This window comes from Mesoplodon densirostris, chromosome 3 (assembly GCF_025265405.1).
Source record: "Mesoplodon densirostris isolate mMesDen1 chromosome 3, mMesDen1 primary haplotype, whole genome shotgun sequence".
Classification (NCBI taxonomy): Eukaryota; Metazoa; Chordata; class Mammalia; order Artiodactyla; family Ziphiidae; genus Mesoplodon; species Mesoplodon densirostris.
Window position 1 is genome coordinate 60,371,230 of NC_082663.1, and position 13,697 is coordinate 60,384,926.

At 41.0% G+C, this 13,697-nt stretch overlaps 1 protein-coding gene across 3 annotated transcripts in view; it reads left to right on the forward strand.

The window, feature by feature from the left end:
* Window positions 1–13,697, forward strand: part of HEXB (hexosaminidase subunit beta) — a 61,772-nt gene that overhangs the window by 20,562 nt on the left and 27,513 nt on the right. For all 3 annotated transcript variants that reach the window (XM_060093050.1, XM_060093048.1, XM_060093049.1), the window contains exon 6: window positions 13,062–13,163. In XM_060093050.1, the coding sequence (XP_059949033.1) occupies window positions 13,062–13,163 (102 nt within the window). The remainder of the gene's footprint in view (window positions 1–13,061; window positions 13,164–13,697) is intronic.

Consider the following 13,697-nt stretch of genomic DNA (forward strand, 5'->3'; position numbering starts at 1 on the left):
TTCTAATTCTATGAAGAATGCCATTGGTTGTTTGATGGGGATTGAATTGAACCTGCAGATTTCTTTGGGTAGTATAGTCATTTTCATAATATTCTTCCAATCCAAGAACATGGTATGTTTCTCTATCTGTTTATGTCATCTTTTATTTCTTTCATCAGTGTTTTATCATTTTCTGAGTATAAGTCTTTTGCCTCCTTAGGTAGGTTTATTCCTAGGTATTTTGTTCTTTTTGTCATGATGCTAAATGGGATTGTTTCCTTAATTTCTTTTTCTGATTTTTTTGTTGTTAGTGTATAGGAATGCAAGAGATTTCTGTGCATTAATTTTGTATCCTGCACCCTTACCAAAATCATTGATTAGTTCTAGTAGTTTTCTGATGGCATCTTTAGGATTTTCTATGTATAGTATCATGTCATCTGCAAACAGTGAGAGTTTTACTTCTTTTCCAATTTCTATCCCTTTAATTTCTTTTCTTCTCTGAGTGCCGTGGCTAGGACTTCCAAAACTACATTGAATAAGAGTGGCGAGAGTGGACATCCTTGTCTTGTTCCTGATTGTAGTGGAAATGCTTTCAGTTTTCCAGCATTAAGAAAGATGTTTGCTGTGGGTTTGTCATATATGGCTTTTATTATGTTGAGGTAGGTTGCCTCTATGCCCATTTTCTGGAGAGTGTTTATCATAAATGGGTGTTAAATTTTGTCAAAAGCTTTTTCTGCATTTATTGAGATGATCATATGGTTTTTATTCTTTAATTTACTAATATGTTCTGTCACGTGGATTGGTTTGTGTATATTGAAGAATCCTTGCATTCCTGGGATAAATCCCACTTGATCATGGTGTGTGATACTTTTAATGTGTTGTTGGATTCTGTTTGCTAGTATTTTTTTTTTTAATTTTTATTTTTTATTTTTTATTTATTTATTTATTATTTTTTTTTTTTTTAATTTTTTTTTTTTGCTGTACGCGGGCCTCTCACTGCTGTGGCCTCTCCTGTTGCGGAGCACAGGCTCCGGACACACAGGCTCCGCGGCCATGGCTCGCGGGCCCAGCCGCTCCGCGGCATGTGGGATCTTCCGGGATCGGGGCACGAACCCGTGTCCCCTGCATCGGCAGGCGGACTCTCAACCACTGCGCCACCAGGGAAGCCCTGTTTGCTAGTATTTTGTTGAGGATTTTTGCATCTGTGTTCATCAGTGATGTTGGTATGTAATTTTCTTTTTTGATAGTATCGTTGTCTGGTTTTGGTATGAGGGTGATGGTGGCCTCGTAGAATGAATGAGGGTGATGGTGGCCTCATAGAGTGTTCCTCCCTCTGCAGTTTTTTGAAGACTTTGAGTAGGATAGGTGTTAGCTCTTCTGTAAATGTTTGATAGAATTCACGTGTGAATCCATCTGGTCCTGGACTTTGTTGGAAGATTTTTAATCACAGTTTCAATTTCATTACTTGTGATAGGTCTGTTTATATTTTCTAATTCTTCCTGGTTTAGTCTTGGAAAATTGTACCTTTCCAAGAATTTGTCCATTTCTTCGTGGTTGTCCATTTTATTAGCATGTAGTTGTTTGTAGTAATCTCTTATAACCCTTTGTATTTCTGCGGTGTCAGTTGTGATTTCTCCTTTTTCATATTTAGTTTAGTTTTTTTTTTTTTTTGATTATGGGGTTTTTATTGTGGTAAAATACACACAACAGAATTTAACATATTTGCCATTTAAAAAAATGTGTACATTTAAAAAGTGTACAATCTAGATAAACAAAAAGGACTTACTGTATAACTCAGGGAACTATATTCAATATCTTGTAATAACCTTCAATGGAAAAGAATTAAAAAAAGAATATAGATATATACATATCTATGTATAACTGAATCACTTTGCTGTGTATCTGAAACTAACACAATATTGTAAAGCAACTATACTTCAATAAAAAAAAATAATAAAAGTGTGCAATCTAGTGGCATTTAGTACATTCACAGTGTTGTGCAACCATCACCACTATCTAGTTCCAGAACATTTCTGTCACTCCAAAAAGGAGACCCCATACCCGTTATCAACCATTCCTCATTCCTCCCTCACATCCAGCCCCTGACAACTATTAATCTGCTTTCTGTTTCCTCTTCTGGACATTTCATGTAAATGGAATCATATAGTATGTGGCCTTTGCTGTATGGCTTCTTGCTCAGCAGAATGTTTTCAAGGTTCATCCATGTTGTAGCATGTGTCAACACCTCAGTATTTATTTATTTATTTGTTTGTTTTTGCGGTGCACGGGCCTCTCACTGTTGTGACCTCTCCCGTTGTGGAGCACAGGCTCCGGACGCACGGGCCCAGCTGCTCCGTGGCATGTGGGATCCTCCCGACTGGGGTGCGAACCTGTGTCCCCTGCATCGGCAGGTGGACTCGAAACCACTACACCACCAGGGAAGCCCCACCTCATTATTTTTAATGGTTAAATAATTGTCTGTTGTTTGGATATACCATATTTGTTTGTCCATTCATCAGCTGATGGACGTGTATTGTTTCACCTTTTGGCTCTTACAAGTAGTGCTGCTATGAACATTTTTTTTTTTTTGTAGTTTCTGCTTTATAACAAAGTGAATCAGTCATACATATACATATGGTCCCATATCCCTTCCCTCTTGTGTCTCCCGCCCTCCCACCCTCCCTTTACCACCCCTCCAGGCGGTCACAAAGCACCGAGCTGATCTCCCTGTGCTATGCGGCTGCTTCCCACTAGCTATCTACCTTACGTTTGGTAGTGTATATATGTCCATGCCTCTCTCGCACTTTGTCACAGCTTACCCTTCCCCCTCCCCATATCCTCAAGTCCATTCTCTTGTAGGTCTGTGTCTTTATTCCTGTTTTACCCCTAGGTTCTTCATGACATTTTTTTTCTTAAATTCCATATATATATGTGTTAGCATACGGTATTTGTCTTTCTCTTTCTGACTTACTTCACTCTGTATGACAGACTCTAGGTGTATCCACCTCATTACAAATAGCTCAATTTAGTTTCTTTTTATGGCTGAGTAATATTCCATTGTATATATGTGCCACATCTTCTTTACCCATTCATCCGATGATGGACACTTAGGTTGTTTCCATCTCCGGGCTATTGTAAATAGGGCTGCTATGAACATTTTGGTACATGTCTCTTTTTGAATTATGGTTTTCTCAGGGTATATGCCCAGTAGTGGGATTGCTGGGTCATATGGTAGTTCTATTTTTAGTTTTTTAAGGAACCTCCATACTGTTCTCCATAGTGGCTGTACCAATTCACATTCCCACCAGCAGTGCAAGAGTGTTCCCTTTTCTCCACACCCTCTCCAGCATTTATTGTTTCTAGATTTTTTGATGATGGCCATTCTGACTGGTGTGAGATGATATCTCATTGTAGTTTTGATTTGCATTTCTCTAATGATTAATGATGTTGATCATTCTTTCATGTGTTTTTTGGCAGTCTGTATATCTTCTTTGGAGAAACGTCTATTTAGGTCTTCTGCCCATTTTTGGATTGGGTTGTTTGTTTTTTTGCTATTGAGCTGCATGAGCTGCTTATAAATTTTGGAGATTAATCCTTTGTCAGTTGCTTCATTGGCAAATATTTTCTCCCATTCTGAGGGTTGTCTTTTGGTCTTGTTTATGGTTTCCTTTGCTGTGCAAAAGCTTTGAAGTTTCATTAGGTCCCATGTGTTTATTTTTGTTTTTATTTCCATTTCTCTAGGAGGTGGGTCAAAAAGGATCTTGCTGTGATTTATGTCATAGAGTGTTCTGCCTATGTTTTCCTCTAAGAGTTTGATAGTTTCTGGCCTTACATTTAGGTCTTTAATCCATTTTGAGCTTATTTTTGTTTATGGTGTTAGGGAGTGATCTAATCTCATACATTTAAATGTACCTCTCCAGTTTTCCCAGCACCACTTATTGAAGAGGCTGTCCTTTCTCCACTGTACATTCCTGCCTCCTTTATCAAAGATAAGTTGACCATATGTGCGTGGGTTTATCTCTGGGCTTTCTATCCTGTTCCATTGATCTATCTTTCTGTTTTTGTGCCAGTACCATACTGTCTTGATAACTGTAGCTTTGTAGTATAGTCTGAAGTCATGGAGACTGATTTCCTCCAGCTCCGTTTTTCGTTCTCAAGATCGCTTTGGCTATTCAGGGTCTTTTGTGTTTCCATACAAATTGTGAAATTTTTTGTTCTAGTTCTGTGAAAAATGCCAGTGGTAGTTTGATAGGGATTGCATCGAATCTGTAGATTGCTTTGGGTAGTAGCACAACATTGATTCTTCCAATCCAGGAACATGGTATATCTCTCCATCTATTTGTATCATCTTTAATTTCTTTCATCAGTGTCTTATAATTTTCTGCATACACGTCTTTTGTCTCCTTAGGTAGGTTTATTCCTAGATATTTTATTCTTTTTGTTGCAGTGGTAAATGGGAGTGTTTTCTTGATTTCACTTTCAGATTTTTCATCATTAGTATATAGGAATGCCAGAGATTTCTGTGCATTAATTTTGTATCCTGCTACTTTACCAAATTCATTGATTAGCTCTAGTAGTTTTCTGGTAGCATCTTTAGGATTCTCTTTGTATAGTACCATGTCATCTGCAAACAGTGACAGCTTTACTTCTTCTTTTCCGATTTGGATTCCTTTTCTTTCCTTTTCTTCTCTGATTGCTGTGGTTAAAACTTCCAAAACTATGTTAAATAAGAGTGGTGAGAGTGGGCAACCTTGTCTTGTTCCTGATCTTAGTGGAAATGGTTTCAGTTTTTCACCATTGAGGACTATGTTGGCTGTGGGTTTGTCATATATGGCCTTTATTATGTTGAGGAAAGTTCCCTCTATGCCTACTTTCTGCAGGGTTTTTATCATAAATGGGTGTTGAATTTTTTTTTTTGCGGTACGCGGGCCTCTCACTGTTGTGGCCTCTCTCGTTGCGGAGCACAGGCTCCGGACGTGCAGGCTCAGCGGCCATGGCTCACGGGCCCAGCCTCTCCGCAGCATGTGGGATCTTCCCGGATCGGGGCACGAACCCATGTCCCCTGCATCGGCAGGCGGACTCTCAACCACTGCGCCACCATGGAAGCCCATGGGTGTTGAATTTTGTCGAAAGCTTTCTCTGAATCTGTTGAGATGATCATATGGTTTTTCTCCTTCAATTTGTTAATATGGTGTATCACGTTGATTGATTTGCATATATTGAAGAATCCTTACACTCCTGGAATAAACCCCACTTGATCATGGTGTATGATCCTTTTAATGTGCTGTTGGAATCTGTTTGCTAGTATTTTGTTGAGGATTTTTGCGTCTATGTTCACCAGTGATATTGGCCTGTAGTTTTCTTTCGTTGTGACATCCTTGTCTGGTTTTGGTATCAAGGTGATGGTGGCCTCGTAGAATGAGTTTAGCAGTGTTCCTCCCTCTGCTATGTTTTGGAAGAGTTTGAGAAGGATAGGTGTTAGCTCTTCTCTAAATGTTTGATAGAATTCGCCTGTGAAGCCATCTGGTCCTGGGCTTTTGTTTGTTGGAAGATTTTTAATCACAGTTTCAATTTCAGTGCTTGTGATTGGTCTGTTCATATTTTCTATTTCTTCCTGATTCAGTCTTGGCAGGTTGTGCCTTTCTAAGAATTTGTCCATTTCTTCCAGGTTGTCCATTTTATTGGCATAGAGTTGCTTGTAATAATCTCTCATGATCTTTTGTATTTCTGCAGTGTCAGTTGTTACTTCTCCTTTATCATTTCTAATTCTATTCGAGTCTTCTCCCTTTTTTTCTTGATGAGTCAGGCTAATGGTTTATCAATTTTGTTTACCTTCTCAAAGAACCAGCTTTTAGTTTTATTGATCTTTGCTATCGTTTCCTTCATTTCTTTTTCATTTATTTCTGATCTGATCTTTATGATTTCTTTCCTTCTCCTGACTTTGGGTTTTCTTTGTTCTTTCTCTAGTTGCTTTAGGTGTAAGTTTAGATGGTTTATTTGGGATTTTTCTTGTTTCTTGAGGTGAGATTGAATTGCTATAAACTTCCCTCTTAGAACTGCTTTTGCTGCATCCCATAGGTTTTGGGTCATCGTGTCTCCATTGTCATTTGTTGCTAGGTTTTTTTTTTTTTTTTTTTTTTTGCGGTATGTGGGCCTCTCACTGTTGTGGCCTCTCCCGTTGCGGAGCACAGGCTCCGGATGCGCAGGCCCAGCGGCCATGGCTCACGGGCCCAGCCGCTCCGCGGCATATGGGATCCTCCCAGACCGGGGCACGAACCCGTATCCCCTGCATTGGCAGGCGGACTCTTAACCACTGCGCCACCAGGGAGGCCCTGTTGCTAGGTATTTTTAAATTTCTCCTTTGATTTCTTCAGTGATCACTTCATTATTAAGTAGTGTATTGTTTAGCTTCCATGTGTTTGTATTTTTTACAGATCTTTTCCTGTAATTGATATCTAGTCTCATAGCATTGTGGTCGGAAAAGATACTTGATACAATTTCAATTTTCTTAAATTTACCAAGGCTTGATTTGTGACCAAGATATGATCTATCCTGGAGAATGTTCCATGAGTACTTGAGAAAAATGTGTATCTGTTGTTTTTGGATGGAAAATGAAATGTGTATTCTGTTGTTTTTGGATGTCCTATAAATATCAAATAAGTCCATCTTGTTTAATGTGTCATTTGAAGTTTGTGTTTCCTTATTTATTTTCATTTTGGATGATCTGTCCATTAGTGAAAAAGTGGGGTGTTGAAGTCCCCTACTGTGAGTGTGTTACTGTCTATTTCCCCTTTTATGGCTGTTAGTATTTGCCTTATGTATTGAGGTGCTCCTATGTTGGGTGCATAAATGTTTACAACTGTTATATCTTCTTGTTGGATCGATCCCTTGATCATTATGTAGTGTCCTGCTTTGTCTCTTCTAATAGTCTTTATTTTAAAGTCTATTTTGTCTGATATGAGAATTGCTACTCCAGCTTTCTTTTGGTTTCCATTTGCATGGAATATCTTTTTCCATCCCCTTACTTTCAGTCTGTATGTGTCTCTAGGTCTGAAGTGGGTCTCTTGTAGATAGCATATACATGGGTCTTGTTTTTGTATCCATTCAGTCAATCTGTGTCTTTTGGTGGGAGCATTTAGTCCATTTACATTTAAGGTAATTATCGATATGTATGTTCCTATTCCCATTTTCTTAATTGTTTTGGGTTCGTTATTGTAGTTCTTTTCCTTCTGTTGTGTTTCTTGCCTAGAGAAGTTCCTTTAGCATTTATTGTAAAGCTGGTTTGGTGGTGCTGAACTCTCTCAGCTTTTGCTTGTCTGTAAAGGTTTTAGTTTCTCCATCAAATCTGAATGAGATCCTTGCTGGGTAGAGTAACCTTGGTTGCAGGTTTTTCTCCTTCATCACTTTAAATATGTCCTGCCAGTCCCTTCTGGCTTGTAGAGTTTCTGCTGGAAAGATCAGCGGTTAACCTTATGGGGATTCCCTTGTGTGTTATTTGTTGTTTTTCCCTTTCTGCTTTTAATATGATTTCTTTGTGTTTAATTTGTGACAGTTTGATTAATATGTGTCTTGGTGTATTTCTCCTTGGATTTATTCTGTATGGGACTCTCTGTGCCTCCTGGACTTGATTAACTATTTCCTTTCCCATATTAGGGAAGTTTTCAACTATAATCTCTTCAAATATTTTCTCAGTCCCTTTCTTTTTCTCTTCTTCTTCTGGAACCCCTATAATTCGAATGTTGGTGCGTTTAATGTTGTCCCAGAGGTGTCTGAGACTGTCCTCTGTTCTTTTCATTCTTTTTTCTTTCTTCTGCTCTGCAGTAGTTATTTCCACTATTTTATCTTCCACGTCACTTATCCGTTTTTCTGCCTCAGTTATTCTGCTATTGATCCCATCTAGAGTATTTTTAATTTCATTTATTGTGTTGCTCATTGTTGCTTGATTCATCTTTAGTTCTTCTAGGTCCTTGTTAACTGTTCCTTGCATTTTGTCTATTCTATTTCCAAGATTTTGGATCATCTTTACTATCATTATTCTGAATTCTTTTTCAGGTAGACTGCCTATTTCCTCTTCATTTGTTAGGTCTGGTGGGTTTTTATCTTGCTCCTTCACCTGCTGTGTGTTTCTTTGTCTTCTCATTTTGCTTAACTTACTGTGTTTGGGGGTCTCCTTTCCGCAGGCTGCAGATTCATAGTTCCTTTTGTTTTTGGTGTCTGTCCCCAGAGGCTATTGTTGGTTCAGTGGGTTGTGTTGACTTCCTGGTGGAGGGGACTAGTGCCTGTGTTCTGGTGCATGAGGCTGGATCTTGCCTTTCTGATGGGCAGAACTGCATCTGGTGGTGCATTTTGGGGTGTCTGTGACCTTATTATGATTTTAGGCAGCCTCTCTGCTAATGTGTGTGTTCGTGTTCCTGTCTTGCTAGTTGTTTGGCATAGGGTGTCCAGCACTGTAGCTTGCTGGTCGTTGAGTGAAGCTGTGTGCTGGTGTTGAGATGGAGATCTCTGGGAGATTTTTGCCATTTGACATTATGTGGAGCTGGGAGGTCTCTTGTGGACCAGTGTCCTGAAGTTGGCTCTCCCACCTCAGAGGCACAGCACCGACTCCTGGCTGCAGCACCAAGAGCCTTTCCCCCACACGGCTCAGAATAAAAGGGAGAAAAAGTAGAAAGAAAGCATTAGTAGAAGAAGAAGAAGGAAAGGAAGGAAGGAAAGAAAGGAGGGAGGGAGGAAGGAGGGAAGGTAAGAAAAAAAGAAAGAAGATAAAGTAAAATAGAATATAGTATGATAAAATATAATAAAGTTATTAAAATAGATAATTATTTAAAAATTTTTAAAAAATTAAAAAAAAACGGACGGGGGCCTCCCTGGTGGCGCAAGTGGTTGAGAGTCCGCCTGCCGATGCAGGGGATACGGGTTCGTGCCCCGGTCTGGGAGGATCCCATATGCCGCGGAGCGGCTGGGCCCGTGAGCCATGGCCGCTGAGCCTGCGCGTCCGGAGCCTGCGTGTCCGGAGCCTGTGCTCCGCGACGGGGGAGGCCACAACAGTGAGAGGCCCGCATACCGAAAAAAAAAAAAAAAAAAAAAAAAAAAAAAAACAAAAAACGGACGGGTAGATCCCTAGGAGAAATGGTGGAAGCAAAGCTGTACAGACAAAATCTCACACAGAAGCATACACATACAGATACACACTCACAAAAAGAGGAAACGGAAAAAATCGTAAATCTTGTTCTCAAAGTCCACCTCCTCAATTTGGGATGATTTGTTGTCTATTCATGTATTCCACAGATGCAGAGTACATCAAGTTGATTGTGGAGCTTTAATCCGCTTCTTCTGAGGCTGCTGGGAGAGATTTCCCTTTCTCTTCTTTATTCTCACAGCTCCTGAGTCTCAGCTTTGGATTTTACCCCGCCTCTGCGTGTAGGTCGCCGGAGGGCGTCTGTTCTTCGCTCAGACAGGACAGGGTTAAAGGAGCAGCTGCTTCGGGGACTCTGGCTCACTCAGGCCGGCGGGAGGGAGGGGCACGGAGTGCAGGGCGAGCCTGCAGCGGCAGAGGCCAGCATGACGTTGCACCAGCCTGAGGCGCGCAACTATGGGGATTCCTTTGTACGTTATTTTTTGTTTTTCCGTTGCTGCTTTTAATATTTTTTCTTTGAATTTAATTTGTTTATTTGATTATGTGTGTCTTGGTGTGTTTTTCCTAGTGTTTATCCTGTATGGGACTCTCTGTGCTTCCTGGACTTGGATGATTATTTCCTTTCCCATGTTAGGAAAGTTTTCCACTATAATCTCTTAGAATATTTTCTCAGACCCTTTCTTTTTCTCTTCTTTTTCTGGGACCCCTATAATTCAAATGTTGGTGTGTTCAGTGTTGTTCCAGAGGTCTCTGAGATTGTCTTCAATTCTTTTCATTCCTTTTTCTTTATTCTGCTCCTTGGCAGTTATTTCCACATTCTATCTTCCAGTTCACTTATTCGTTCTTTTGCCTCAGTTATATTGTTATTGATGCCTTCTAATGTATTTTTCATTTCAGTTATTGTGTTGTTCATCTCTGTTTATTTGTTCTTTAGTTTTTCTAGATCTTTGTTAAACATTTCTTGTACTTTCTCAATCCATGCCTCCATTCTGTTTCCGAGATTCTGGATCATCTTTACTGTCATTACTCTGAATTCTTTTTTAGGTCGGTTGCCTATTTCCTCTTCATTTATTTGGTCTTGTAGGTTTTTACCTTGCTTCTTCATCTGTGACATATTTTTTTTTGTCATCTCATTTTTCTTTTCTGGGGTGGGATTGTGTTCCTGTGTTACTGGTTGTTTAGCCTGAGGCTTCCAGCACTGGAGTTTGTAGGCTGTTGGGTAGAGCTGAGTCCTGGTGTCAAGATGAGGACCTCTGAGAGACCTCACTCCAGTGAGTTATTCCCTGGGGTCTGAGGTCCTCTGTTAGTCCAGTGGTTCAGACTTGGAGCTCCCACCACGGGAGCTCAGCCACGACCCCCAGCTCATGAACCAAGATCCTGCAAGCCATGCAGGGCGGCAAAAAAAAAAAAGAGCTGAAGAATAACGAAGAGTAAAAAAGAAAATAAGATTAGAAAACTAACAGATATGTTAGAAAAAAATATATAGATGAAACAACAACTGGAAGGTAAAAAAGCAAAAAAAGAGGAGGGAAAAATAGCTGTAAAAGGCCTTGGCTGTGGGAGGCGGGGTTTAGGTGGTGGGCAGGGCCTATGCTTAGGACCCACGGGGCTGAAAAGCCCCTTCGGAGGTGGGGCTTAGGTTCAATGCAGCAGGAGAGGCCCAGGAGTGCCTCTGGCCTTGAGGGCGGAGGACCAGGTCTGGGACTCCAGCAGGCTCCCTGGGCCTGAGTGGTCAGGGAAATGCCTGCCAGGCCTCCGGTCCTGGGGGTTCCCCCGCCACCATCTGCCTCCTCTTCCCCGCTCCTCCCTCCCTCCCACATCCCTAGGACCTGTAAGGCCCGAGGGGGCCCTGGAGAACAGAGGACCAGGCCCAGGAGCCCAGCAGGCTTCCCGGGGCCTGAGTGGGCGGGGGAAACGCCTTCTGCATCTCCCCTGATCCTCCGATCCCAGAGGGCCCCTCCCCGCCTCTGTCCTACACCCCTAGGAACCACGCGGCCTGGAGGGGGCCTCAGAGAGTGGAGGCCCTGGCCTGGGAGCCCAGCAGGCTTCCCCAGGCCTGATTGGGCAGGGAAACACTAGGCGTGCTCCCTACTGATCCTCCAAGCCCCCGAGGGTCCCTTCAGGTGTGGGGACCCCTCCCCTCTCCCACCCACCCCTCAAGGGTGCCTGTCCTGTCCGGCCTCCGCTTCTCTTCCCCCCTCACTCCCCCACATGTCCTACCCGGTTGCTCGGGGGTTCCTCCCATCTCCTTGGGTATCGAGGTCCCCCACCAACATCTGCCAGGTGCCCTAGTTGTGGGGAGGTGCGAACTCCTGTCCTCCCACACTGGAGGAGGAATCTACATACGCTTTTTAAGAGCACAGTCTGTTTCCTACAGCCTGCCAGCTCATCCATATGTAAGCCCTGCTGGCCTTCAAAGCCAGATATTTGGGGGGCTTGTTTTCCCGGTGTTGGACCCCAGGCTACAGAGCCTGATGTGGGCTCGGATTCCTCACCCCTTGGCGAGAACCTCTGCAACTGTGATATCCTCCCATTTGTGGGTCACGTAGTCTAGGGTGTGGGTCTTGACCCACCTACCTGTCTCCTTGTGGTTTCTTCTTTATACTGTTAGTTGTGGAAGAATCTTTTCTGCTAGTTTTCAGGTCATTCTCATCAATAATTGCTCTGTTAATAGCTGTAATTTTGGTGTGTCTGTGGCAGGAGGTGAGCAGGAGGGTCTTCCTGCTCTGCCGTCTTGGCCACATCATAAGGAGAAGGGAGGCTGTAAGTTTTGATTCTCTGATAGGGCAAATCTCTCCTCTTAGCATTTTTCATCTTCATATAGTCTTTTATATTTTATATACATATTGTTTATTCATCCAGAGTGTACATAAAATCAATGTCAATTTCCCCCCAAATTTGAGGATTTTAATTAGAATTGTACTGTGTTTGTACTGAGTTTCTTTCATCTGTAAGGAAGGGTTGGCACTCAAATCTCAGAACTGTGGGAATTACAAGTCCCATTTTTCCTCTGCTGCATTCCCAAACACAGTAGTAGTGGTAGCCAAGAACTATTCTCCATTCTTGGCTAACCCCTAAATACTTACTGGAAATTTATAAGCTTGCTCCCTTCCCATAGGGCAAAGTTATAGCTTACTGTTTAGAATAAATAAGAATTCTGTATAGGCTTTTTGAAAAGCAACATGCCATGTAAAGAATATAAGGAATTTATACTTCTTCACATTCTTCCCTTGTTGAAAAAGTAAATTTTAAAAGGAAACAAGACACATTGGAAACAATCCTGCATGCAGGTAAGTAAATTGGATTGTATAATATACCTGTGGTATGTAATTTTTTTTTCCTTCTCTCTCCCCACTGGGTTTGTTCTCTTTATCTGTGAATCTGCTTCCTTTTTTGTTATATTCACTAGTTGTATTTTTTAGATTCCACATATAAGTGATATTATACATATCTTTCTGTCTGACTTACTTTACTTAGCATAATGCCCTCCAAGTCCATCCATCTTGTTGCACACAGCAAAATTTCTTTTTTTTATTGCTGAGTAGTATTCTATTGTATATATATACACCACATCTTTATCCATTCATCTGTTGATGGATACGTAGCTTGCTTCCATATCTTGGCAATTGTAAATCATGCCGCTATGAACATTGGGGTGCATGTATCTTTTCAAATTAGTGTTTTTTTCAGGTATGTATACCCAGGAGTGAATGGGGATTGCTGGGTCATATGGTAGCTTTATTTTTAGTTTTTTGAGAAACCTCCAGGCTGTTTTCCACAGTGGCTACAGCAATTTATATTCCCACTAACAGTGTACAAGGGTTCCCTTTTCTCCACACCCTCACCAACATTTGTTGTGTCCTTTTTGATGACAGCCATTCTGACAGCGTGAGCTGATAATCTCATTATGGTTTTAAGGTATATAAATTTTTAACATGTTTGCTTGCAGGATGCTATGGCTTTTAATAAGTTTAATGTTCTCCACTGGCACATAGTAGATGACCCGTCTTTCCCTTATCAGAGTGTCACTTTTCCTGGATTAAGCAAAAAAGTGAGTAAATCACGTTATTGTTGTTCGTATACAAAAAAAAATTTTTGGTATAGTTTCATTAGAAGTTTGCAACTTAAATGTTTCTTCTTATGGATAGAATTGAAGTATAAAAGTTAGATATTTGTGGGACCTCCCTGGCGGTCCAGTGGTTAAGACTCCATGCTTCCACTGCAGGGGGTGTGGGTTAGATTCCTGGTCAGTGCGGCCAAAAAAAAAAAAAAAAAAAAAAAGATATTTGTGGATTTGTGGTTTTAGATGTTTTTAATAGGCTGCGGCTGAGCATTTTAGATCCACAAAACTTGTGGTTTTGTAATTGTTATGTTATCGTAAATGTAAACAATCTCTAGGGGCTATACAAATAAAAATTTTAAAACCTTAATGAATGTAGGAGACCTGAAGCATTCGTGATTAACATAAGGTCAAGTAATTATATTTACCAAGTAGTCCAACTGTATAGTTGTTTTATTTATTTATTTATTTATTATTTTTTATTTTTTTGCTGTACGCGGGCCTCTCACTGCTGTGGCCTCTCCC